Below are 25,592 nucleotides of genomic sequence, written 5' to 3' on the forward strand. Positions count from 1 at the left end.
ATTATAGACCACTCATTTAGTCTCTGAGCCCTTTTATCTCTTAAGGATTTTATGAAATAATTGGGAAACTTCAACTAAATAAAAGGGGCCAGGGGCTTACTTGCCTCTCCTCAGTTAATATTAAGTACCTATGAACTGATCTCTAAACTTAAAGCAGGAAGATAAAAGTACTGCAACTTAGAACAGATGAAGGAGATGGCCACATCTGCTACATATTGGCTATGTGGCCATCCTTTCCTCATGGGATCTTTGGGAGTGGAGTTAGCTGACTAGGCATGCTGTAGTATCTCTTGCTTATTTAAATGGAATAAAGGAAGTAATGTGGTAGACCAGGTGATCCATTTTAGCTAAAAAAATTCAATGATTCTTTGAATCAAGAGCCTAGTTTACAATTGAGACCCAAATGAAATATTTACGAAGAATCAGCTTAGCTATTTAAAATTTTTTTCATTGATTTCATAGATAACTTAAGAGGTGAATATAAATAATGTAGTACATGAAATTGTCCATGAAATTGGTAATTTTGAAGATTTATTTTCTTTAGGGTAAATTTATTATGTGACCTGAAATTAAGCTTGAATAAGCAATCTGATTATGAGTTTAAAATAAAATTTGACTTATAACAATGCAACTTCATAAAACCTGTTATTCATATACCTTATTGTGGTATAATGTGGATTCTGGACTCTCAAAGGAATGATAGAAAAGGGAAAGCCAGACAATATGAAAGGTCTTCAAGCTTAGCCTTACCCTAACCTAACTAAATTAGAGACTCATTAGCAAGTTGGCTATGGAGTGATGAAGTTTCTAAAATATAACCAGATTTTTAATCTGCTTCCAGTCGATAATAACTGCCATTATATGGTTCTTTAGTACTTATACAAAATGTTATCTCACTTGAGATGCAAAGGACATTATTCACATTTAATTAAAAAAAAAGACCTGGTCAGAGAGAGATTTGGCTACATTCCTAGTGTATCCAAATCTGCGGTGTTGTCCTTATACTGCCTGTATTCAAAAGGATATATTCATCATCCTGGGTCCAGTTTGGAGCTACAGTCATCAAAACACATCTCAAAGAAGCTTAATTTCACTTTTAATCCATGTCCCTCAGTATCTATTAGTTTGCAGTGTTGAGCTAGATTCTCTCATTCTTCCCCAGGGTACAACAATGCACCCCCTGAAGCCTTATAGGGAAGAAAATCCATGAAAGAACAACTGAGGCAGCTGACAGTGATAGAAAGAGAATAAAGCTTCCAAGCAGAAGTGTTTACCAAATCAGTAATCTCCCCAGACCAAGTGGACAATTACCTTTAACTAAGAAGAAAATTTAAATTTATCAAGAAAATCCAGAAAGCAAGAAAAGCTTACTTCCCTGCTTAGTCATCACCTCTGCTTTTAGGCAACCACAGTGTAAGAAAAAAAGCTTACTCAAGAACCAGAAAATCTGGTGCTGGAGGAAAGAAAACTACCAATATCTACCTCCTCAAGAGTGCAGAGGAAAATATTCCCCACATACCTCTTTCTCTCGGCCCACCCTCTTTCCTCTTGAATCTAGGATTACAGAAATCATTTGTTTCCTGGTATTTCACCCACCCCTTTCCAACTATGTATGGAACAGGAAAGCCCTACAAATGCAATGAGTGCAACAAGAGCTTCCGATACAGTTCAGTGCTGCATCTCCACCAGCGCACACATGCTGGAGACTGCTGCTACCGATGCCTAGAGTGCGGTGAGGGTTTTGCACAGAATGCGGAGCTTAGGGCCCACCAGCGCACACATGCTGGTGAGACCCTCTACATCTGCAATGAGTGTGGCAAGAGCTTCCATCAGAGTATCTATCTAGATCTGCACCAGAGTACCCATACTAGAGGCAAGCCCTGCAAATGCCATTCCTGTGGGAAACGCTTTCCCTATCATTCTGTCCTCTACTGTCACCAGAGACATCACCCTCGTGAAAAGCCTTATCGATGCCCCATCTGTGGAAAAAGCTTCCGTCAGAGTGCCTACCTCTTTCACTATGAGAGGATCCATGGTGGTTCTAGTGCTCTCATTGCAGATGAGTTCCCTTCAGGGCCAGAGACCAGTGAAGATAGATTTATTGTTCACACAGGCCCTATCCTGCCTGCCCCATTGCACCCTGAAGAAAAATCCTATCAGTGTGGTGAGTGCCATCGCAGTTTCCGAAGTAGCTCAGGGCTGCTGAAACATCGTCGTGTCCATGAAGCAGGAAAGCCCTCTAAGTACAATCAGTGCGGAAGGAGGTTTGGCAATGGGGAACAGCTCTCTGCATACCAGAAGAAAAGCCACAGTCATAGACGGAGTGGAGCCAAGGTGGAGGGAGCCCACAAGTGCCTTGTGTGTAAGGAAGTCTTTAAGCAGGCATCAGAGCTCCAGGTCCACCAGGCAACACATGGAATGACCCGAATTCATCAGTGTAGTGTATGTGGAAAGAGCTTTAGTAAAAGCTCCACCCTGACACGACACCTGCAGACACACTCTGGGGAAAAGCCATTCAAGTGCCCCGAGTGTGGGAAGTGCTTCACAGAGAGTGCCACACTGGTACGACACCACCGAATTCACACAGGGGAGAAACCTTATGCCTGCCCAGACTGTGGACGGAAATTTAGTGAAAGTTCCACACTAATGAGGCACTGCAGAAGCCATAAGGGGGAGAAGCCACACCAGTGTACCACCTGTGGCAAGAGTTTTGGGCAACGATCAGATCTGATTGTTCATCAAAGGATTCATACTGGGGAAAAGCCCTTTCCTTGCCCAGAATGTGGCCGACGGTTCAGTGATCGCTCAGACCTCACAAAGCACAAGCGCACACACACAGGTGAAAAGCCGTACCGTTGTGAGGAATGTGGCAAGTTCTTCACATGTGTTTCCAATCTAAATGTTCACAAGAGGAACCATGCTGGTGACAAGCCCCACAAGTGCCCTGAGTGTGGCAAGTGTTTCAGCGTTGGCTCCAAACTGGCACTTCACCAGAAGACCCACCAGGGTGAACGCCCTTCAGAGTGTGCTGAGTGTGGAAAGTGCTTTAGCCATAGCCGATCACTGTCACAGCACCTGAGGGCCCATGCCCGTGCCAGGGCAGCTGCAGGAGCCACTGCAGGTGGGTTGGTTGGGATTGCACCCACTTTGATCTTTTCAGTAGACCCTGGCCAAGAGAAGTCAGGCCTAAGGGTAACGGAAGTAGGAGAAAGGTACTGAAGCTCCTAGATCAGCACTTAGAGTCCCTCTAACTTCCTGAAAGGAAGTCTGGAGGAAAGTTTTGACTAAATAATGGGAAAAGATAGTTTGGGGCTGAGCTTGCTCTTGCCTTCTCCTGTCCTTCCCTGTGTATATCTTCTTTCACTGCATTCTCAGTCTCTTTCCTCATTTGCTGTTAGTTTTCCTTTTCAGTATTCTGTATCCCAATTTATCTTAGTTGTCTCCTTTTTCTGGATATGCATTGTGCCTCTTCTAGTCTCTTTTATACTTCCTCATATCCCATTTATCTCATCTTTCTGTAGTATAGGTAGCAGTGGATGTAGTAGAAGTCAAATTGAATTAACCCCTCTCTACCTGCATGGGAGAGAGATCCCAAACACATTAAAAAAAAAAAAAAAACCCTCTTTGCTTATTTGTTCCCTCTTTGTCTATGCCTCTCCTTCCTCCGTCTGCATCTTTTATGTTTATTTCATTATCTTTTCCCACCTCTCAGTATTACTGTGTCTGTCTCTGTCCTTGATGGCCTGGTTTTCTTTTGCTTACCCCTCTTCTATAATTCTCTTGTCTTTGCTCTCTTTTTCTCTATTTCCATGTATGTTGGTCCCTCCATTTCTGTGGGGTTAACGGAAAGAGAAAATTGAGAGGTGTGAGTGAAATACAAGGGATGAGAAGAATAGGAGTGAAAATATAAAAGATCTGGAAAAAGACCCCAAAAATATTGCCACATGCCAAAATAATGCAATGCATATCAGTGCATGTCAGAAATAGCCTTATGCCAGTGAAATTCAAGGGAAGGGATAAAGGGTAAACATGAGATTCCTTGTAAACAATCCTCCTGAGCCATCCCCATCACAAATCCTGGTTCAGCCAAAATATATAGATTGGCAAACTCAAGTTCTGTGCCTCTAAATCAACATTAGCTGGAATTCCACATATATTGAATATGTGGAGGGGAAAGGAGATAAGCAGAGCTTATCATATATTTCATTTATTTCACTCTCCACTGGAGCATGAAAATGTTTGTAATTTGCAAATCTGTGGCACCCTGATAGCCACAGTCTTTATCCTGAAGACTGAAGAGTATGAAGGAAAAGAATGAAGAAAACCAGAAGAAACTCCAAGGATATCCCTTTTTTCCCTATAACTGGTCTTTAGAATAAAAGTGTTTTTTTGTGCCTGATGCCTCAAGCCTTGTTTATTAAACTTATAAAAATTATGCTCACACTTCAGTGTTTAAAGGAACTTCCTATTCTAATCCCATTTTTCTTTAGGCTTACATCAGACATTTTTCCAAACCCTAGACTAACATTCTAACACTGTCAGATCTCCTTGGGATAAAGTTCTTTTTTTTTTTTTTTTTTCTTTTTGGCCTTGGCAGTTGGGTTAAGTGACTTGCCCAGGGTCACATAGCTAGAAAGTGTTTGAGATCAGATTTGACTTAGGGCTGGTGCTTTATCTACTGTGCTACCTAGCCACCCCAAAAAACTATAATAATCCTCCCATTTCCTGTTTTGTAGCCTCCTAAATAATGTACCTCCTGAAGCCATACATCCTACTACTTCCCAAACCCATTTTCTCTAATTTTCCCCCTTTTCTGGGCCTTTCTTTACCTTCTCCAGAAAGGAAGAAATTCTGAAAAGACATATGGGAAAGAACTGGAAACTAACCGTGTAGGTCCTGAAAGGAAAAATAGGTTCCTATCAGGAGTGAGTGGCAAATTAAAACTGTTGTTGAGACTTAGGCAATTTAGAAGAGACTCCTTACACTTCAAGAGATTCCAGTAAATAGCTTTCTGAAGAACTCAAAATTGACAGCTTAATTTCCTAACTAAATTAAAAAACTCAATCTCAAGTGAGTATATATGTAAAATAATCACTTTATTGCATTCTCAGCAGTAGGAAGCAAGGCATTCCAGTTCTCTGGCTCCTTTTAAAGGTAGGATTGACACCTAAATACTTAATACTGTCACTGTAAGACTTCCTACCTTTCCCCATGCCATTTTCTATTTTGCCTCCTCAATACCTTGAGTCTGATTCCTCTGGATCTGTGAGGAAGAGCTAGAATCTAAGGTAGGTGATTTCTGAGACTCACATGAAAGGCTAGATTCCAAAATAGGAGAAGTAGAACTAGAGATAATGGGTAAAAGATGGGGCTCTGACTGGGTGGGGCTTGAACCAGGGCGAGGGGTAGGATGGCTCTTGCTGCAGTGGGCAATGACATTGTCGGGCTTCTCAAATTTTTTGCCACAGAACTCACAGGGATATTGGAAAGCTGCTGCTGCCTCCTCATGCTTGCGTCGATGCCAATTTAGAGAGGCTTTCTGGCGGCAGGTAAAGCCACAAATCTCACACCTGGAGTCAGGGAGAAAAGGATCAAGGAATTAAGATTCCAATAATTGCATGTCCCCCAATTCCACCAGCTCTTCAAAATATTAGCATTGTATGAAGTCTTTCCTCTAAGTTATCCTGAAATCAAAATGTCCTAGGCCTTTCCCTGGGTCCTTGTGCCTCCCTTTCTCAAAAACCAGTTATTTTCTGCTACCTATACATTCTTTTAGCCAAATTAGCATTTCCCAAGTCCTTTTTACCACAGGGCTGCAGGTCTCACATTTGACCCACATTTGTTCCCATTCAAAGTTCTGGCATCACTGTAAGATAGCATTTATCTGATCCTGTCCCTGATATGACCCTTGGTTCTGACAGCTAAACTTTTGCCTTATTTGGCCTTGACCAGGCCTCTTCTGAGGAGCAGGGACTTCTTGCTTGCTTATATTTGCATGCCCAGCACTATAACTAGCATATAGCAAATGCTTAATATGTGCTTTTTCTATCTTCCCCAGTATTCTTTTTTCCCCCCCCTGAGGCTGGGGTTAAGTGACTTGCCCAGGGTCACACAGCTAGGAAATGTTAAGTGTCTGAGACCAGATTTGAACTCTGGTCCTCCTGAATTCAAGGCTGGTGCTCTATCCACTGCACCACCTAGCTGCCCCCTTCCCCAGTATTCTTTCTCCTTATTTTTCATTTCGTCTTTGTATTACCAGCACACAGTTTAGTATCTTTAAATAACTGCTAGATTAGACTGGATCCCAGGCTTCAAATGCGAAAGGATGACTATTCCAATTTCTTTCCCCTATCTTCCAGCCCCTGGTCCCCTGCATTTATCTGCAGCTCTAATTCCCTTCTCCCAGAATTCTGGTGTCTTGACTCCAGTTCCTTTGAGGACTCAGGTACCTCACACACTTCACCCCAACCCTATCTTACTCACTGTAATGGTTTTTCCCCAGTATGGATACGGCGGTGGATGATGAGGTTGCTGCTGGTTCTAAAGGAGCGGGCACAGAATTCACAAATGTAGTCTCTAGTATCTGAAAGAACAAAAAGGGACATCCCAGAATCTGTCTCCATTGCTGTATATTATATTATAGCCATACCTCTTATTCTCCTAGAAAAATCTCAGAGGAAAAAATTATTGGCCAAGAGAACTGGAGTTAATCTTGGTTCTTAACTTTGTGGCCACAGACAAGTCATTTAACTACTCTGAAAATCAGTTTCCTTAACTGTAAAAAAGGGACTCTTCCAAACAAAAGTGATTGTTTTGAGAGTCTAGAGCAGGTATAAAGTATTCAACATAGGAAAATTTCTAGATCATTATTATCATTCCCACACCACCTTCTTGTCCCCTCAGTTCCAGGAACAAAGAAGAAACTCCTAAGTGTCTTCTTGCCTATTCTACCCCGAAATACAACCATCTGGATTTTTTTTTTCCTGTGAAGGCCCAGTAGGTAGAGAGAAGAAAAACTAGACTTCTGACAAAAGAGAGTGATAGACAGGAGGAAACCAGGATTTATATGGATGTTAGAATACTATAGAAAAGAAACTGAAGTAGATGAAATGGGGTGGGATGGGGCTTAGCATGAGACAAAAAGGAAAAACTGGGAACTGAAAGATCTAGATGCAGATGCTAGAAGTGGGTAACAAGAACTAATATAATTGGAAATATATAAAGGTATAATTGGAATTTAGGAAAGACAACAAAAATGGATTTTTTTGTTTTTAGCTACATTGGATGAAATTAATAAAAAGCAAAGACAAGAAAAAGGATAAAATAAATTGGGGCGATAATTGATAAAAGAGCTTTTCAACGTTATTTTCTTTCTGTTTCCTCTGCCAAGAAAAATAATCTTTGGATTGGAGAGGACTAAACAAAAATGGCCAATAGGAAGCTGATATCCTAAATAAGTAAAGGGCACATATGCTCTGGTACAGAAGAACCATATCCACAGAATACTGAAAGAATTAGCAGATATGTTTCTGAGCTTTTCTGTCTGTGACCTCTGAAAGATCATTGAGAATGGGAGAAATCATACCACAAATGGTCCTTTGAAGACTTCTGATAAGGATAACCTTAGAAATCCCATTCTGCTTTTGGATAACTCTTAGGATTTTCATCAATTGCTTCCTTATATTATAATGATATTGCTATTCCCAGAGCACAAATTTGACCACATTACTTCCTTGCCTGAGAAGTTTAGTATCTCCCTATTTCCTATAGGACAAAATACATATTTATCTATCTAGTATTTTAGGCCTTTCCCAATCTAATTCAACCTGTTTTACCAGATTGATTTCATATTAATCCCTATTTTACTCTATCAGTCTATTTGCAACTCCCCAAATAAGTCATTCCATCTTCTGCCTCCAGGCGTTTGCTGACAGGCTCTTGAAGATTCAGTCTCACCCCTAACACAAAGCTTTTGCTAATCTCTCAAGTTTTTAGTACTCTATACTCCCCCCCAAAACTACTTTGTATTTAATTACATATATTTTATCTGCATTCATGTTGGGGGTTTTCCCCAGTAAAACCCCATTTTCTCCAATAAGCTCTCTGAGGACAAGGACTATTTTTAACTTTATATATCCAGTATTTATCATTGTGCCTGGTATTCAGGCAGGAGCTTAGCGATAAGCATTTACTTGTCAAATTGAATTGAGTGGTGCTTACCACTATGCAGTTTCACATGTTCCTTCAGATGCTTCTTAAAATTGAAGGACTTTCCACAGCTTGGCTCTGGACATGAGAAGGATTTCTGGTGGATATGCTGGTACTTTTTATGGTGCTGAGAAAAGGAAGAATTGAAGAGTAGTAGCGGAATAAAACAGAAGGAATAACTCTTTCCACCAGTTTCCTAAAGCAGACCCCCCTTCCCCCAGCATTAACATATGAACACTTTCTCCCATTAAAGTGTCACCTTCTAACCACTCTCCCCCCAAATTCTGCTTTAAAATATAAAAGAAAATTTCACTACGTTGTCCTCAAATTCTTTTATCCAAGGTCCTATCTTTACTTTTTCTACCTATTCCATCACACTCAGTCTTCATCCTTGTCTCTATCTTTTCCAGGTCATACATAATTCTCTATACTAAATTTCACTACCTGCTCTTCCTTGAAATACCTTTAACCAAATCTCACCCATCTAGTTCCATCTATTAGAGATTACTCATCTCACCAAAGTCCCTGCTCCTCAATATCTTTGAATCCCAGCACCTCTTCCTAAACTTACCCACTATCTCAATTCCTGCAATTCTACATATCTTTCACAATCTGCATACTCTACCCCTCTTCCCAGTCCCTAAAAAAAATATTAAAATTACTAAGTAAACATACTAAGCAAAAACAATCTAATCCAATATTTTGTGTCTAATATCAACAAAGATATTTGGGACATTGGGACATGGTTATCTTTTTGATATTAACTTAAGTGGTTGTCTTCAACAAAGACTGTCTTCAGTCTTCAACAAAAACTGCTACCAAAACAGTATTATCAAGAGCAAAACACATACCTTCTCTGGGCTTTAGTTTCTTTTCATAACAATCACACAAATTGAACTTTCTCCAAGGCCCCTTTTAACTGTAATATTTTAAAATTCTATATGATTGGGCCAACAAAACTAACTGCTACAATACTTCCTAAAATGTCTAACCTCTGTTGCTTTATCTTCCTTTCTTATTTTATGTGTAAACATATATGCATATATATATATTTTGCTTCTTAGATATTTACATTTGCAAGTGTTCCCCTTTCTCCCTGAATATATACATGCATATATGTTTATATACATATCTATATTAATAAATAATAAAGCCTTTCTCCTTTGTTAAGAACTTTTTTCCCTCTACTCTATGTAATTCAAGTAAGCATTTCACATTTAGAATCCTTTGAGAGAAAGCCTAGCACTTTTATTAATGTCTTTGATTACTCACTTGAGAAAATAACCCAAGGCCATTCTGACACTCCTCCTTAACTCTTTAGGATTTCAGCAAAAGTGAGTTTGGCCCCAAAGAGCGGAACCACAGAGTAGTGAAGGGGGAGCAGTTGTAAGAAGGCCAATTTAGACTTGAAGTTGGCAAAACTCCCTAACATTAGAACTCTGCAAAAGTGGAATGCCTTGAAAGGTGGTGGCTCCTCCTTGGTGGTCTCCAAACAAAAGTTAAATTGAAGATTTTATAGTAAGGATTCCTTTTCTTTTAAGGTTGTACCAGATGGCCTGAGGTCTCTTCTCAAATTCTGTAGTTCTGCAATTGTAAAGTACTATATATTATTTAGTCCAACTACCACATATGTCAAATGAGAAATTGGAAACCCAGAGATAAGTGACTTTATCCAAGGACCTCATATCTAGTTAATGCCAAGAGTTATTTTGTCTCTCAGACTACTGCTCTTTCTGTTACACTATGATATCTCAGTGAATGAGTATATATTAAATCCATAACAGGTACTTAATAATGTTGTAAGCTATATGGGAGTTACAGAAACTATAGGGGAAAAGTAGGAGAACATTCATAACAGACAGGTGTTTTTTGTTTGTTTTTAGTATTTATCATTATCTATACTACATATTTTCACTACTGTCTGAATACTTATTTTTGCAATATGAAGTCAATAAAACTTTTTTCATGTCTCTGAAATAAAATATTTTGAAGAGATGCTTCAATTCATCTTAGTCGACAACCTTCACATAAAACATGGCCTCTATCTCAATGTATTTAAATATAGAATGTCCACAACCAGAGATTCCACCGTATTTCTTTTATCCACTTAGATAAGTAATTCTTAACCTTTCTTGGGCCATGACTGAATAAAATGTGGTATATGAATATTATGGAATATTATTGTTCTGTAATAAATGACCAGCAGGATGATTTCAGAAAGGCCTGGAGAGACTTACATGAACTGATGCTGAGTGAAATGAGCAGGACCAAGAGATCGTTATATACTTCAACAATAATACTGTATGATGATCAATTCTGATGGAAGTGGCCCTCTTCAACAATGAGATGAACCAAATCAGTTCCAAAAGAGCAGTAAGGAACTGAACCAGCTTCACCCATCGAAAGAACTCTGGGAGATGACTATGAACCACTAAATAGAATTCCCAATCCCTCTATTTTTGTCCGCCTGCATTTTTTATTTCCTTCATAGCCTAATTGTACACTATTTCAAAGTCCGATTCTTTATGTACAGCAAAATAACTGTTTGGACATGTATACATATATTGTATTTAACTTATACTTTAACATATTTAACATGTATTGGTCAACCTGCCATCTGGAGGAATGGTTAGGGGGAAGAAGGGAAAAAGTTGGGACAAAAAGTTTTGCAAATGTCAATGCTGAAAAATTACCTATGCATATACCTTGTAAATAAAAAACTATAATAATAAAAAAAAGAAGAAGAAAAGCTTAGAGTACTACATAAATGTTAGCTATATTTAAAAACAAACAAACAAAAAAGTTCACAAATTCCAGGTTAAGATCATCGTGATTTAGATATTACCCTATTACTGTTTTTCACATACTTGATATTACCCTATTACTGTTTTTCACATACTTATATTTTTCACAAATTACTACTGTAATTCCCACTTCCCATCTGCTCATTTATATTCTTACATAACACCAAGTCCTAAGGTACTTCACTTGCTTATAGCTTTGAGGGATGACATTCCAGTTTGTATTTTTGGTTTGCATTTTCTGCCACTTTCCATAAAGTCTATTTGTTGGTAGAAAATCACAGAACTCAAATATGAATAGAGTCTTAGACATCTCATTTAATTCCTTTTTCATATAGATGAATTAGACACAGAGAGATGCATTAATTTGCCTGAAGTCACACAATAAATGGAACATTCCTGATATAAACTGAGATCTGACTCCCAAGCTAGTGCTTTCCAAAGGCAGTGTGGCATGGTGGATAGAATGCTAGTAAAAATCAGGACTTGGGCTGAAATCCTGTCTTTGATGCCAACTATATAGCTATGAACAAATTAATCTCCCTAAATGTTTCCCCATCTATAAAACATATGTTTCCCTATCATCAAAGGGGTTTTGTAATTGAGTAATATCACATGTAACCTTTGAGTGCAATATTATTATATAGTTGTATTATTATAATAATTTATAGTCAACTATCCTGCCACTGCCTTGTATTTTAAGCAAGCTTTTAAAATCTTGGTATTTCTCCTTAGTCCTCTTCTTTCCCAGTACCCTACCCTCAATTCCAAACCCTATTCCATCAGCTCCATTCTCCCCAAACTATCCCGTACCATCTCCCACCCAGCATCCCATTCTCTATGCCTCACATTCAGGTATTGCCGGTTGGAGAAGATCTTCCCACAGCCAGGAAAATCACAAGGAAGGAGCTCTCTTTTAGCAGTCTTTCTGAAGGAAAACAGGGCAGGAAAATGAGTTTATCCTAAACTCTCTATACTATCCCCACCCTTCCCTTTTCTCCTTCTATACCCAAGTTTCATCAATCTTACCTGATCCTCTTGGGACCAATCTGTGCTATGTCTTCATCCAGAGGCATGGGAGAAGGTCCTTGTCGTTGCCTTCTGCTTTGGGAATAATGAAGGAAAGGGGATGGGGAGCAAAGAATTTCTAAAGGTAGAAATATCTATTCCAGCCCTTCACTGGAATTCCATACAAAGGGAGACTTGCCAGAATGTCCTCCCTTGTTTACTACCTATTTTACCTGGATTGGGTCTTGCTCTCTTGGCCCTTCTGGTGTATTTTGTCTAGCTCAGGCTGTACTCTGTCTTCTTCAGGATGGAATGTTCCAGTTTCTGATGAATCGACAGTGGCAGGAGAGCTTGGGAGTGGAGGTGTTATTTCTTGTTCTTCTTTGAGTGGAGGAAGGTAAGGTAGAAGAGGACTAGAGGTACCTAGTTCACTACTAGGAAAGGGATAATCACTCAGCACTGTACCTGGCACACAGTAGGTATTTAATAAATGCTAACTGACTGATACATCATATAACTTCTCTCCAATACCCAAATCCCACCAGCTCCCTTTGTATGTTACACACTTTGTGTCAGAGTCCTAAACTTACACCACCAGACCCCAGGCTTTTCCCCCCACCCCACCCTCAACTTCAGAGCTCTTCCAGTACCTTTTCTCACCCTTTCCATCAATCTTCACAGCCAGACTGATTTAATTCCCACAATTCCCTGATAAGCTTTTCTTCTCTTAACTTTCATCATTCAAAGCTCTCTGTACTTCAAGACAACCACCTTAACCTTTCTCCTAGTCTTCCCTGTACAGTACTTCTCTCTTCATTGTCTTCCTAGAACACAAATCTTAAATATTCTCACTCTTTAGTCATCTCTAAACTTCATCCCTATTATCTCATCTAACATTTACCAATCTGGAGAGGGGCTGTACGTCCAAGGGCTGGCATCACTGAGGTTATCATCTTCATCATCCACTGTTTCCTCTGCTGCTTCCTCATCTTCTCCATGGGGCAGAGAAGTCTCAGGAAGGGGTGCCACCCCCCTGTATACCCAAGGGGTGTCAAAGCTGGGCTCATTCCCCCACATATTTCATTTTTTCCTAATCTAGTCTAACCATTTCTCATACCCTTTCCCCCCACCCCTCCATTCCTATTCTGTCCTCAACTTTTCATAGACTCACCTGGGCATCCCAGATTCTTGGGTCCCATCATAGTGCTCAATTACCTGGGCTGGGGAAATGGGTGGGGAGAACAAGGAGACAAGTCAGATTTGAAAGGAAAAAGAAAAAGTGGTCAGAGGGAAGTTCAAAGAGGGAGAATCACTGAGGTCAGAAGGAAAAAGATTGAGCCAAAGGGAGTGGGAAGAATCAAAGTAGAAAATAAAGGGAAGGGAAGATAAGAGAACTAGGAGAGGAACTATAAGAATAGTCTAATTCTGAGGAAAAGAGAGAATCTGTTCACACCCTTTCCTTCTTTTCAGTTCACCTTCATGTTCTTGCCAGCTCCCTGACTTGGTCCACAAGTTCCTTAGGGCCGAGCTTTGGATGTTAAGACTGGATCCTGGGGGTGCAGGCGCAGAGGAGGGATCCCAGGAAAAGGTATGACCAGCTGAACACTCCCATACAAGCCCCCCATCTGTGCTTCCTGATCCCCGAAGTCCTGGTACCAGGCTGCATTCACGGCTATGGGCATGGGACAAGAATACCAGATACTGGAGACCATCTGGGGGAGATGGCTCAGGGCCTGCAAAGGAGAAATGAATATTAATCATGGAGTCTTCCCCTCTCTCCCTCACCTATCTCTGAACTCTCCAGAGAGCCCATATTTTTACACTAAATGCTCTTCTCTATTACCTTTACCCCCTACAAAACATATCTTCTTACCATAAATAATCATTTATGGTACAATTAGCATAAATTATCTAGATCTCTAGGTCACTTTTCCTCTTCTCAGTATAATAGTAAAAAAGGGCTTCAGAACTCAAGTTCAAACCTCTTATCTTACAGATAAGTATTAACAAATTCAGAAAGGTTAAAGTAATTTATTCAATGTCAAAATTCAAACCCTAATCCTGATTTCTAATCTAGCTAGCAATTGTTTTTCTATTGTATCACACATTTCAGAGATGTTTGAAAACCCTTCAAAAAAAGGGGACCTTTTAAACTTTCATACAACTTATCCATTTAATTAACCAGAACTTTTAATTAACTTTGACTGTCAAATAATTTGTTGATTGTTTTCTTGTGGCTTCTAACACAAACGCAGTAAACACTTTATGTTTCCCTCAACCCACATATTTTTCTTTCTCTAATTAACTTCACTCTATTATACCTACCTGCACAGAGCACACAGCCTGGAGAATTGTACCTGTCAAAGGAAAGCAGGTGGAATCAGGTGAGCCCCTCATTTCAAAATCAATCAAGTATTTATTGCGCATTTACCAGCAAAACAGCACCATGGAATGGTAGTCGAGGAGCTTACAGTCTAGTTGAGAAGACAAGTCTAACATAAGGGAAACAGGGTACCATACTGTGTATAAATTGTTCCATAAATAAACCTTTATTTAAAAGTCCTAATAGCACCAAACTCTTACCTTTCAGCCTTATTCAAATTCTTCCCCATTTTCTCCCTTCCTCCCATTTTACACTTCTACTACAAATACCTCCCATAGTACTCTATATAATCCAACAGCGATCCTCCTGACCTATCAAGCAGGAACTTGGCAAGCTGAGAGTGCAGGGAGAAACCAAGCTGCTTCTTGAGAAGACACCATTGTTCCATGTGGCCACCTAGCCTGATTCTGCATTTACTTCGGCGGGCATCCAGTTCCCTTCGTTTCTGCCTCTGGGAACCCAAGGAAGCAGCCATGGGGATCCCTAGGACTGGAAGGTGGGGAGATAATTCCCCCTTATGAGGAAAGGGGAGAAGATAAAAATATTATTTACATCCTATAGCTCTCATTATACAGAAGAAAAACGAGGCCTAGAGGTGACTATACAAAGTCACAATCTAATGTAGTTAATGTACTCCTTAAGTGAGTACTTCTTAGCATTGTAAACCTGAACAAATCATGTTTTCTAAGAATCCTTTTAGCTCTGATATTCTTCCTTTCCCAGTCCTTTCCAATGACACAAATTTTAAGTGTGTCCTGATTTTGAAAGTTATTTGTAAGGTCAAGACCAGTGAGAGAGGTATAGAATGATGCACAAATGGGAAGTCAAAGAAAGAAAGAAAGAAAGAAAGAAAGAAAGAAAGAAAGAAAGAAAGAAAGAAAGAAAGAAAGAAAGGAAGGAAGGAAGGAAGGAAGGAAGGAAGGAAGGAAGGAAGGAAGGAAGGAAGGAAGGAAGGAAGGAAGGAAGGAAGGAAGGAAGGAAGGAAGGAAGGAAGGAAGGAAGGAAGGAAGGAAGGAAGGAAGGAAGGAAGGAAGGAAGGAAGGAAGGAAGGAAGGAAGAAAGAAAGAAAGAAAGAAAGAAAGAAAGAAAGAAAGAAAGAAAGAAAGAAAGAAAGAAAGAAAGAGAAAGAAAGAGAAAGAAAGAAAGAAAGAAAGAAAGAAAGAAAGAAAGAAAGAAAGAAAGAAAGAAAGAAAGAAAGAAAGAAAGAAAAGAAAAAGAAAAAAAGCAAGGTTGAATCAGTTATTAAATAGCTAAGCTGAGATCTGAACCCATTACTCATTCTCTATCCAGGACCCTACACAATATCACATTACCGCTTGCAAAATAGCACAAAGTTTCTCAACAGAGAGACCATCTGACCTGTGGATTAATTTATTGGCTAAAAACCTCTGTGAAGGGAGTCGGATTTACCCTGATGGGAATGAAACTTTTAGATAAGGCTGAAAAAATGACAGAATCGGAAAAATTTCAGAGCTAGAAGGAACCTTAGAAATTACAGGAAATTAACTAAACCCAGTTTTCCAATTACCCTCCACCTTTAAGCATGCTACACTTAAGCTTCCGAAAAGTGGATACAAGTTTACGTCAAAAGGAGCAGAGGGCAGTGCATAATTTTGACGTCACAATAGGGGCTGGGTGGCTGTCTCGATTTATGAGCGAAACGAGGTTATAAATGGCAACCATGAAGCATTCCTGTTAAGTTCGGTCTAGAGTAAGAAATAATGAGTCAGAAAAGCACTTTAGCCCAACAGAAATCCTGAACCCCGCTAATTTCTATTTCTTTCACTTATTCGCCGCCTGCCCGTCTTACCTGTGTTCCCCGCCCACCCCAACCTCGTGTGCGTCTGCGCCCCTTGTAGTCACTTTTTCAAGCTACGGGGGAGGGGAAAGGGGAACGGAGAAGTTCTTGTTAAGATGCCCACCGCAGTTTCTCTTTTAAGTAAAAAATCGCCTCCGCTACTGCGGAAGTCTGGAGCCCGGAACAGCTACTGGGGGCAAGAGGCAGGAGGACGTGGGCCTAAGCAAATAACCTTAAGCAGTGGCTGTTGGGAATTGTAGTCCGCCGTTCATTTTGTAAATAGACCAACGAATAAAATCCCCACCTCTAATCCACAAAAGGTTTTTTGTTTTGTTTTGTTGTAAGCAGCAAGGGATCATGGGAGTTGTCGTACTTCGACTAGGCCAGAGTTCTCTAAACGAGTCCTAAGGGTGTGAGAACCGGAACCGGGAAAGATAGAAATTCGAATGAAAAGACCCTATGCTTTCCTTCTTAAAAAAATTAATAACTTTTTTCCCTAAAAAGCTTCACAAAAAGAAACGCAATCGTACAAAAATAATTTTGCACAATAATTTTTATGAACAAATCCAATGAAATCAACTAACACTTAACTAAAATACTGATTATGGGCTAGGGATTTGTCGTTCAGTCACATTATGAGCCTTTATAACCCGCTTTATGTTTTCTTAGCAAAGATACTGGAGTGATTTGCCATTTCTTTCTTCAACTCATTTTACAAAGAAGAAAACAGAGGCAAACTGTGCTAAGTGACTTGCCCAAGGTCACACAGCTAGTAATTTGTCTAAAGTCATAATTGAACTTCTGACTCAAGACCTCATGCTCTATCCAGTGCTCCAACAAAAATGCACAGGGGTTTAAATTCTCCTGAGGGATGACTATTCAAAGAAACAAATATATAAGATATACAAAAACCAAAATAACTCCACAGAGAAATACTAAAAGTGGTGGGGTTGGGGGTAGGGAAGAGAGGAATTAAAAGAAGAAGTCAATGGCATTTAACTTGAGCCCTGAAGCATTTTTAGGTAAAGAGAAAGCATCTCAGAAATGGAGTTCATAACAGACACAAAGATAGATGCATTGTCCCTCATGGAAAACATGAAGTAATCTAGATAGTTTGGTTGGAATGTAGAAGTAGGGCCCTAGAAAAATTATATAGAGCCAAGTGAAGGATTTGAATGCCAAAACAGTAGGGAGTCAAATAGAACTTGGTGAGCAGAGAAGTGACTTTGCAAGATCTGTACTTTGGGAATTTCAATTAGGCATCTGTGTGGAGCATAAATTGAAGAAAGAAGACTAGCAGCAGAGACACAAATTATTAAGCTATGGTATAACTATGGCAATAGGTTTAGAGAACTTGAATTAAGATGTTTGTGGTGTGAATAAAGAGAAGACTGAATTGCAAGAGAATTGAAGAGGGGACGCCAGTTGGTTGGCGGGCACAAGGCCAGGATACTGAGTGTGAGGATTCCATTTTTAGAACTTCCTTTTTATACATAACCAGGGTCATAAAACAAAGTTTGCACAGAGATGCTATCCAAGAGGTTCCAGAGAGATTTGTAAATAAGGCAGGAATTTCTCTTAATCATTTATGTCTCAAGTTATCTCCTTTAACCTCTCCTCAGACAAGAATTTCCTGTTAATTATTTTTATCTTGGGGTAGCTCTTTTTGACCTCATTTCCATGAATTAAAGGCCCCTTCCTGCTTTCTGGGGTTCAGAGAAACACCCTTCCACTGAGTATAGTTTCCTGACATAGTCCTTTCCTGCTTTCAGGAAAAATCTTGAATTCCTTGGATTAACTTCTTCCCACTTCCCACTCAGCCTAGGGAAATCTTTCCTGCCTAGTAGGGATAGAAACACAATTCCTTCCTGCTCCCTCTGAATATCTCCTAACTATCTGCAGCAAAAGATTATACGCTATTCCATCAATTCCCAGCACTATTCTCCTGAACAGTTATCCTGAGAGGACCCCAATTTGAAACCAAATCCTCTAGTGAAGTTAATAATCCTCCTGGACTGATTCAGCAAAGATCAGAAAATATCCTCCTGCTCATATCCTGCCCATTTTTTTTTAATTTTTTTTGTTTATTTATTTATTTGTTTGTTTTATAATTATAACATTTTTTACAACATTATCCCTTGTACTCCCTTCTGTTCCGAATTTTCCCCTACTTCCCTCCACCCCCTCCCCTAGATGGCAGGCATTCCCATACATATTAAATATGTTATAGTATATCCTAGGTATATATATGTGCAGAACCGAATTGTTGTTGTTGTTGTTGTTGTTGTTGTTGTTGCAAAGGAAGAATTAGATTCGGAAGGTAAAAATAACCTGGGGAGAAAAACAAACAAAAAAATGCCAACAGTTTACACTCATTTCCCAGTGTTCCTTTTCTGGGTATAGCCGATTCTGTCCATCATTGATCAATTGGAATTGGATTAGCTCTTCTCTATGTTGAAGATATCCACTTCCATCAGAATACATCCTCATACAGTATCATTGTTGAAGTGTATAATGATCTCCTAGTTCTGCTCGTTTCACTCAGCATCAGTTGATATAAGTCTCTCCAAGCCTCTCTGTATTCTTCCTGTTGGTCATTTCTTACAGAACAATAATATTCCATAACATTCATATACCATAATTTACCTGCCCATTCTCCAATTGATGGGCATCCATTCATTTTCCAGTTTCTAGCCACTATGAAAAGGGCTTCCACAAACATTTTGGCACATACAGGTCCCTTTCCCTCCTTTAGTATTTCCTTGGGATATAAGCCCAGTAGTAGCTCTGCTGGATCAAAGGGTATGCACAGTTTGATAATTTTTTGGGCATAATTCCAGATTGCTCTCCAGAATGGTTGGATTCTTTTACAACTCCACCAACAATGTATCAGTGTCCCAGTTTTCCCACATCCCCTCCAACATTCATCATTATTTGTTCCTGTCATCTTAGCCAATCTGACAGGTGTGTAGTGGTATCTCAGTGTTGTCTGAATTTTCATTTCTCTGATCAATAGTGATTTGGAACACTTTCATATGAGTGGAAATAGTTTCAATTTCATCATCTGAAAATTGTCTGTTCATATCCTTTGACCATTTATCAATTGGAGAATGGCTTGATTTCTTATAAATTAAAGTCAATTCTCTGTATATTTTGGAGATGAGGCCTTTATCAGAACCTTTAACTGTAAAAATGTTTTTTCCAATTTGTTACTTCCCTTCTAATCTTGTTTGCATTAGTTTTGTTTGTGCAAAAGCTTTTTAATTTGATGTAATCAAAATTTTCTATTTTGTGATCAATAATGATCTCTAGTTCTCCTTTGGACACAAATTCCTTCCTTCTCCACAAGTCTGAGAGGTAAACTATCCTATGTTCCTCTAATTTATTTATGATCTTGTTCTTTATGCCTAAATCTTGGACCCATTTTGATCTTAGTATGTGGTGTTAAATGTGGGTCCATGCCTAGTTTCTGCCATACTAATTTCCAGTTTTCCCAGCAGTTTTTGTCAAATTCATTATTTATTATTTATTATTATCCCAGAAGTTGGGATCTTTGGGTTTGTCAAACACTAGATTGCTATTTTTATTCACTATCTTGCCCTGTGAACCTAACTTATTCCACTGAATCCTGCCCATTTCTTAATGGGGAAAGGAAGACCCCAAATTTTACATTCAAGGCTTAATTCCCTACCAAATATCAGTTCTATAAAGAATACATATAATAAACGGAAATGAAATTCATTTAGGTGGAGAGCAAAACAGAAATCAGAGGAAGAATATATATACACACATACAGACAATACAGATTGAAGTAGCTGTCCCTTGGGAATAGGGTAATTTATCAAGACACTGAGTCCTAAATTTCACCCAAGTTGAAAATTCCTCAAATTCTCTAACATAGCACAATGGAAATGAGGACATGATCAAAATTCTACATGTTGATTTCTTCTCAGTATTTCTTACTTTATGTTTGAATCCTTCCATCTGGAAGCCAGAACTTTCTTCTCCAAGAGATGGAGAGGCCCATATCTCTTCTCTCCTGCCTTTGACAACTGATCTCTCCCTATATATGTAAGGTATTGATGTCTACCATTGAGGAAATAAGTCTCAGAGTAATGAGCTTTAGGGCTCAGATTATATCATTAAACAAATACTCCCACATTGCCTTTTCTATTTCTATCCCCTTAAACCCAATAGCCCTATCATCATAGTCTAAAGTAATCCATCCCATATACTATGCTCTCTGAAATAACTGCTCCATAAGTAACAAAGATTTCATCTTAAATCTTTCCCTTTCCTACTCCTTTTTAATCTTCTGGCTCTCATTGAGACCCAGAGTCCCTTTGTGTGGAATAGAGAGATAAGGTCAAGAACTTAAAGCAATGTATAAATTATTTTTCTGTATTTTATTTTCATTATTTCTGTGTTTCCTTATGACTTGTATAATATGTGCAGATCCATATTTACTTGAGCCTTGGCCAGCTATAAACATATTTATTTAACCTGAGCTGATGACATCAGTATTTGACACATCGATATTTAGTCTATTAGCTTGACCACTGTCTGTTTAATTATCTAAAAGCCTGAAGGCCTGATTTTCTGTTTCCTAGAACTTAGGTGATTTCAGAGAAACCGAAACCTTCCATTCCAATCTCTCCAGATAGCAACAACCCCCTCCCCTTCTCAATGCTCTCTTACTTGTGATGTAATCTCTTGTATAAAAGCTGTATATTTTATTTTATTCTTTAGACTTCCTACCACAAGATTTATCTTTCTTATCTCGTAATGGGACAGCTTATCCTCAGGAGGCTTTAATAAACAACCTTTCTGCTTTCTACTGAGTGATCTCTGAGTAGTCATTTTTGGGTAAGGATCTTCTACATCCCACACACCTTCATGTTCTTCCTAGCCAACCCCTTTGAACAAGGTTCACACTTTCACTCGTTGACTTTCTGGTTGAAGTATAGAAATTGGAATATACCTTCTACTTTCTTTACTCAGTAAACTACCTTTGAGGTTTATTCAATCCATATCTATCACTCAATCAAAAATTTTATAGCTGTTGACACTCTCCTTTCTTCACAGTTTCTCTTCCCAAACTCAGTCTTTCTCTTCTCCTTAATTCCTGACCTCATTTCCAGGGAATGTCAGCATACATATTGATATACTTCTTCAAACATCTATATCTCTCTGTTCCTCAATTTGTTCATTTCCCCATGACCAAATACACTTCTTTCTCCCACTACAGCCATATAAAACAAATCTCAGTTATACTATGGTTATAAATTCTGAAATTCCCTTATTTTTATCATAATTTGTTATCCTTTCAATTCTCCCCATGTCTTACAACCCTAAACCATATTATTTCTCCTTACCATCATCTCCAATCCCTCTATACCTTTAATTCTCTCTCAGGCTATCACACCTGCACTGGATGGACTTTCCAGTTGTTAACCTTGGTGAATCAGTTCAACTCTACATTAGTCTTCTTCTGTAAATCATTTGCTTTCTTACCCTACAGCTGACCAAGTCTTGGCCTTGGATTATTGTCACCATCTGCTAGCTTTGCTTTTATTCATGTTCTGTTGAGTGAAGCTAAGGAAAAATCAAGAAGTTATTAAACATTTATGATAAATAATTGAAACTTCAACCCCACTGCAGCAAGTTAATCCTTTTGAACCTCTCTAATTGACTCATCTCCCCAATTTCCACAGTAACTCTTCCAAACCTTTTCATTGTCTTCTCAATCCTCCCATAGTTCCCCCTTACTCTATTACCTAAGAATTTTATCTCTTATTTCACTGAAAAAGGATGCTATTCACTAAGAACTTCTTCTCCTCTCCTCTTCAATCTCACAGCTGCTCTCTACCTCTATCTCTTTCTTGATCCCTGTCTCACATAAAGAGGTGGCTCTCCTCCTTGCCAATTTAATAATCCCATTCTATCATATCACTAGTAGATTTTCCCCTCTATCATTCCCACTATCATTAGTTTCTAATTTTTAATAGTTTATTTTAATATGAAAACATTGAATATTTTATAATAGTTTCAACAAATAGGAGTCTGTTGCTGTTTTGCTATTGCCTATAAACATGACTGTGTTTCCCCTATCCTCAAAAGGCTTTCACCTATTCCAGTTATGTAGCTAAACTTGTGTGCCTCTGATGCTGTTTGAGTGGTCTAGATTCCTGGTGGTCTAGAGGTTAGTGGCTATAAGAGAGTTGTTAAGAATCCCCTTTAAATCAGCCACAGGTTTTATGAGTGAAAGAATTCACGCATTCCCAAAATATTAGTTGCAAAATGAAAGTTTATTGTTAGATAGAAATCAGTTTACCAAGAGACTGACTTTTATAGTGGCAGATCTATTGGAAAATCGAATTTTACACTGAAAATCCAGTTCTCAGTGGACAGAAAGTCCTGGAAGCAAAGAGAGCTGCCAAGATCCATCTGCAAAAGACTTTAGTTGATGGAAGATATTAAACTGAGTGTCTTAGTGGGGGCTGGGGGGTTCTCCTATTGGAATTAACAACACTTCAAAGGAATGCTTTTGACCAGAATTTGTAATTGAATCAAAGGCTCTGGCATCCTGGAAAGATAACTTATCTAGGGAGGATATGCCTTAGCCAGGAGGGGCTGAGAATCTGAAAGGGATCACAGATCAATAGGAAATAGTCTCTTAAAGAGACCACAACCTGCTTCACCTCCACTTTCCTTCCTCTCTCATTTTAACTTTCAATATCCAAGCTTCATGTGTTATAATTCAACTGAAATTGCTCTCTCCAAAATTAGTAAATGATCTCTTAAAAATTGCCAGATATTCAGCAGCAAGAGATAGAAGGAAAAATTCTATTTAAAATAAATATAGACAATATAAAACATTTGGGAGACTACCTGCCAAGACAAACCCCAGGAACTTAGGTGAATCTTTTCACCTAACAAAACACTTTTCACACAAGTGAAACCAGATCTAAAGAAAGGAAAAATAATATTTGCTCATGGGTAGGCTGAGCCAATATAATAAAAATGACAATTTTACCTAAATCAATTTACTTTGATAAGTAATCAAAAAATATCAAGGGGAATAATAAAAAGTATGAAAGACGGTTGCTTAGCAGTATTTGTATTACAAAATGGTAATCATCAAAATAATCTGGTACTCTGTATTAGAAATAGAGTGGTAGATTAGTGGAATAGATTTAATACACAAGTAGTAAATGGGAATAGTAATCTAGTGTTTGATAAACCCAAAGATCCAAGCTTTTGGACAATAATTCATTCATTGACCAAAACTCCTGCAGGGAGAGGTCCAGATACACCTGAAAGCCATCTCAACTCTACCATATACTCCTGGCACCTGGCCAGCTTCCAGCTTGTCCAGGATTTAAAAGCAAAAGACCTGAGCCTTCTAATTGGATAGACTAAAAGGATGTAACCATCCTTGACCAATGATCACCGATGTTGGCTGCCTCCCACAAGTCATTTCACTTTCTGCACCTTCCTATTATCCCAGGGTTCAAAGTTCATTCCTCCAGAGATTATGTAACTCAATACTGAGAAATACTTCATCTCATCAGTCCCATTCATTGCTCTTTCTCTTGATATTCTCATCTAAATTTTCATCATACTATTCTGTCCTGATTCTCTTAACTATCACTTTCTTGAGTCTCATTTGCTAGATTTTTTTAAAATCAAGTCATCATGTGCCAGACTAACTAACTAAAAGCTTTACAAATATTATCTCAGTTTATTCTCATAACTACCTGAGAAGTAGGTGCTATCATAAACATTTTATAGATTGTTATCATTTATCTATGCTCTATGATTTTTAAATCTATTTACCCAACCCTAACCTTTCTACTGATATCCAGTTTCTCCTCTCTAACTGCCTTTTCGATGAACTAGATGCTTTGTGGTCAACAAATGAACTAGATGCTTTGTGGTAACTCAACAAATCCAATACTGAACTCATTATATTCCCCACAAAAATCTCCCTGTAAGGACACAAGATTTGTAAGGGGACACACTCTCCTGTCAACTACACCAATTGTTAGAACACAAGATCTATTCAAAGGAAAGTCTGTCTTGGTTATGCCAATTGTCAGGAGGTGTACTATGCTAGAGAATATCAAGACAAGAAAGAATAGGCTTTATTAGATTAATTATGGGCCATAAGGCCCAGTCATCCGAAGCAGGAAGGCAAAACAGTGGATCCTGACACTACCCTTAGGTTACTTCAGCTACTATATAGCAATAAAATTAGATTGTCAGCTACTATATAGCAATAAAAGAAAGCATAGTGCCAAGGATGGCTCTAAGTCACATACAAATGCTCCCATGAGATAACTAAGAATTTCTTTTGCTATTATATTCAGTCAAAATAGTTTGTTAACCGTGAGATTTGAAGTTGTTCCCAGGCTCTGCTTCCCACCCTTCTTCTCTATCAACTGTCAAGTACTATCATCCTCCCAGTTTTTGCAACCTAGATGACTTTGACTCTTCACTCTCAAACCCCACCCTAAACCAATCTAATCTGTTGCCAAGACCCATTTTACATTCAAACATTTCTCCCATATGGTCTCTTCTCTTTTCTGACATAGCCATCACCCGACATAGGCTTTCTGTCACCTCATAATTAGACTTTTGCAATAGCCTGCTGGTTGGTTTCCCTGCCCCAAGGCTCACCACTTTAGTCCATTTATTCAGCAGCTAAAGTAGTCTTCTTAGAGTTAAATTCTGACCATGTCACCTGCCTTACTTAATAAAACCCATATCACTTCCGGGATCAAATTAAAAATCTTTTCTTAAAGACTAGCAGGATAATTTCAGAGATGCCTGGAGAGATTTACATGAACTGATGCTAAGTGAAATGAGCAGAACCAGGAGATCATTATACACAGCAACAAGACTATACAATAATCAGTTCTTCAACAATGAGATCATTTAAACCAATTCCAGGTGTTCAGTGATGAAGAGAGCCATCTATACCCAAAGAGAGAAATGTGGAGCTGAGTGTGGATCACAACATAGCATTCTCATTCTTTCTGTTATTTGCTTGCATTTTGTTTTCTTTCCCAGTTTTTTTCCCCCCTTCTTGATCGGATTTTTCTTGTGCAGCAAGATAACTACATAAATATATATACATATATTGGAGTCAATATATATTTTAACATGTATTGGACTACCCGCCATCTAGGGGAGGGGGTGGGGGGAAGCAGGGGATAATTTGGAACAGAAGATTTTGCAAGGGTCAATGTTGAAAAATTACCCATGCATATGTTTTGTAAATTAAATGCCTTAATTAAAAAAATAAAATAAAATAAGAGCAAAGGATAAAAAGTGAAAAAAAAATCCTTTCTTGGTAGTTGAATCCCTTCATAATCTGTTCCCTCCATCT

The 25,592-nt window shown here is 38.7% G+C and overlaps 2 protein-coding genes across 10 annotated transcripts in view; one reads left to right on the top strand and one right to left on the bottom strand.

Moving 5' to 3' along the window:
- Positions 1-16,410, bottom strand: part of ZNF692 (zinc finger protein 692) — a 33,356-nt gene extending 16,946 nt beyond the window's left edge. Inside the window, exons 1-13 of one of the 9 annotated variants that reach the window (XM_074264980.1) lie at positions 16,211-16,410; positions 14,712-14,914; positions 14,343-14,374; positions 13,493-13,750; positions 13,189-13,237; positions 12,919-13,050; positions 12,251-12,451; positions 12,039-12,113; positions 11,859-11,937; positions 8,221-8,335; positions 6,484-6,583; positions 5,476-5,570; positions 1,162-3,573 (exon numbers count right to left, since the gene is read on the bottom strand). In XM_074264980.1, coding sequence (XP_074121081.1) covers positions 3,503-3,573; positions 5,476-5,570; positions 6,484-6,583; positions 8,221-8,335; positions 11,859-11,937; positions 12,039-12,113; positions 12,251-12,451; positions 12,919-13,050; positions 13,189-13,237; positions 13,493-13,750; positions 14,343-14,374; positions 14,712-14,875 — 1,371 coding nt within the window. In that variant the 5' untranslated portion in view covers positions 14,876-14,914; positions 16,211-16,410 and the 3' untranslated portion in view covers positions 1,162-3,502. Of the gene's footprint in view, positions 1-1,161; positions 5,571-6,483; positions 6,584-8,220; positions 8,336-11,858; positions 11,938-12,038; positions 12,114-12,250; positions 12,452-12,918; positions 13,051-13,188; positions 13,238-13,492; positions 13,751-14,342; positions 14,375-14,711; positions 15,242-16,210 lie in introns of those variants that run through there. The other 8 variants (XM_074264982.1, XM_074264977.1, XM_074264976.1 and 5 more) reach the window with 8 other exon arrangements.
- ZNF672 (zinc finger protein 672) lies at positions 1,609-4,399 on the top strand. Its single transcript, XM_074264972.1, has one exon. It carries the CDS (start codon positions 1,609-1,611, stop codon positions 3,217-3,219), a length of 1,611 nt encoding a protein of 536 aa, XP_074121073.1. The 3' UTR covers positions 3,220-4,399.
- Positions 16,411-25,592: the final 9,182 nt, after the last annotated feature.

The sequence above is a fragment of the Sminthopsis crassicaudata genome, chromosome 4 (genome assembly GCF_048593235.1).
Source record: "Sminthopsis crassicaudata isolate SCR6 chromosome 4, ASM4859323v1, whole genome shotgun sequence".
NCBI classification, from domain to species: domain Eukaryota; kingdom Metazoa; phylum Chordata; class Mammalia; order Dasyuromorphia; family Dasyuridae; genus Sminthopsis; species Sminthopsis crassicaudata.

Excerpts from the sequence above, each read along its gene's own strand:
- ZNF672 (XM_074264972.1), top strand. The coding sequence starts at position 1,609 with ATGTATGGAACAGGAAAGCCCTACAAATGCAATGAGTGCAACAAGAGC.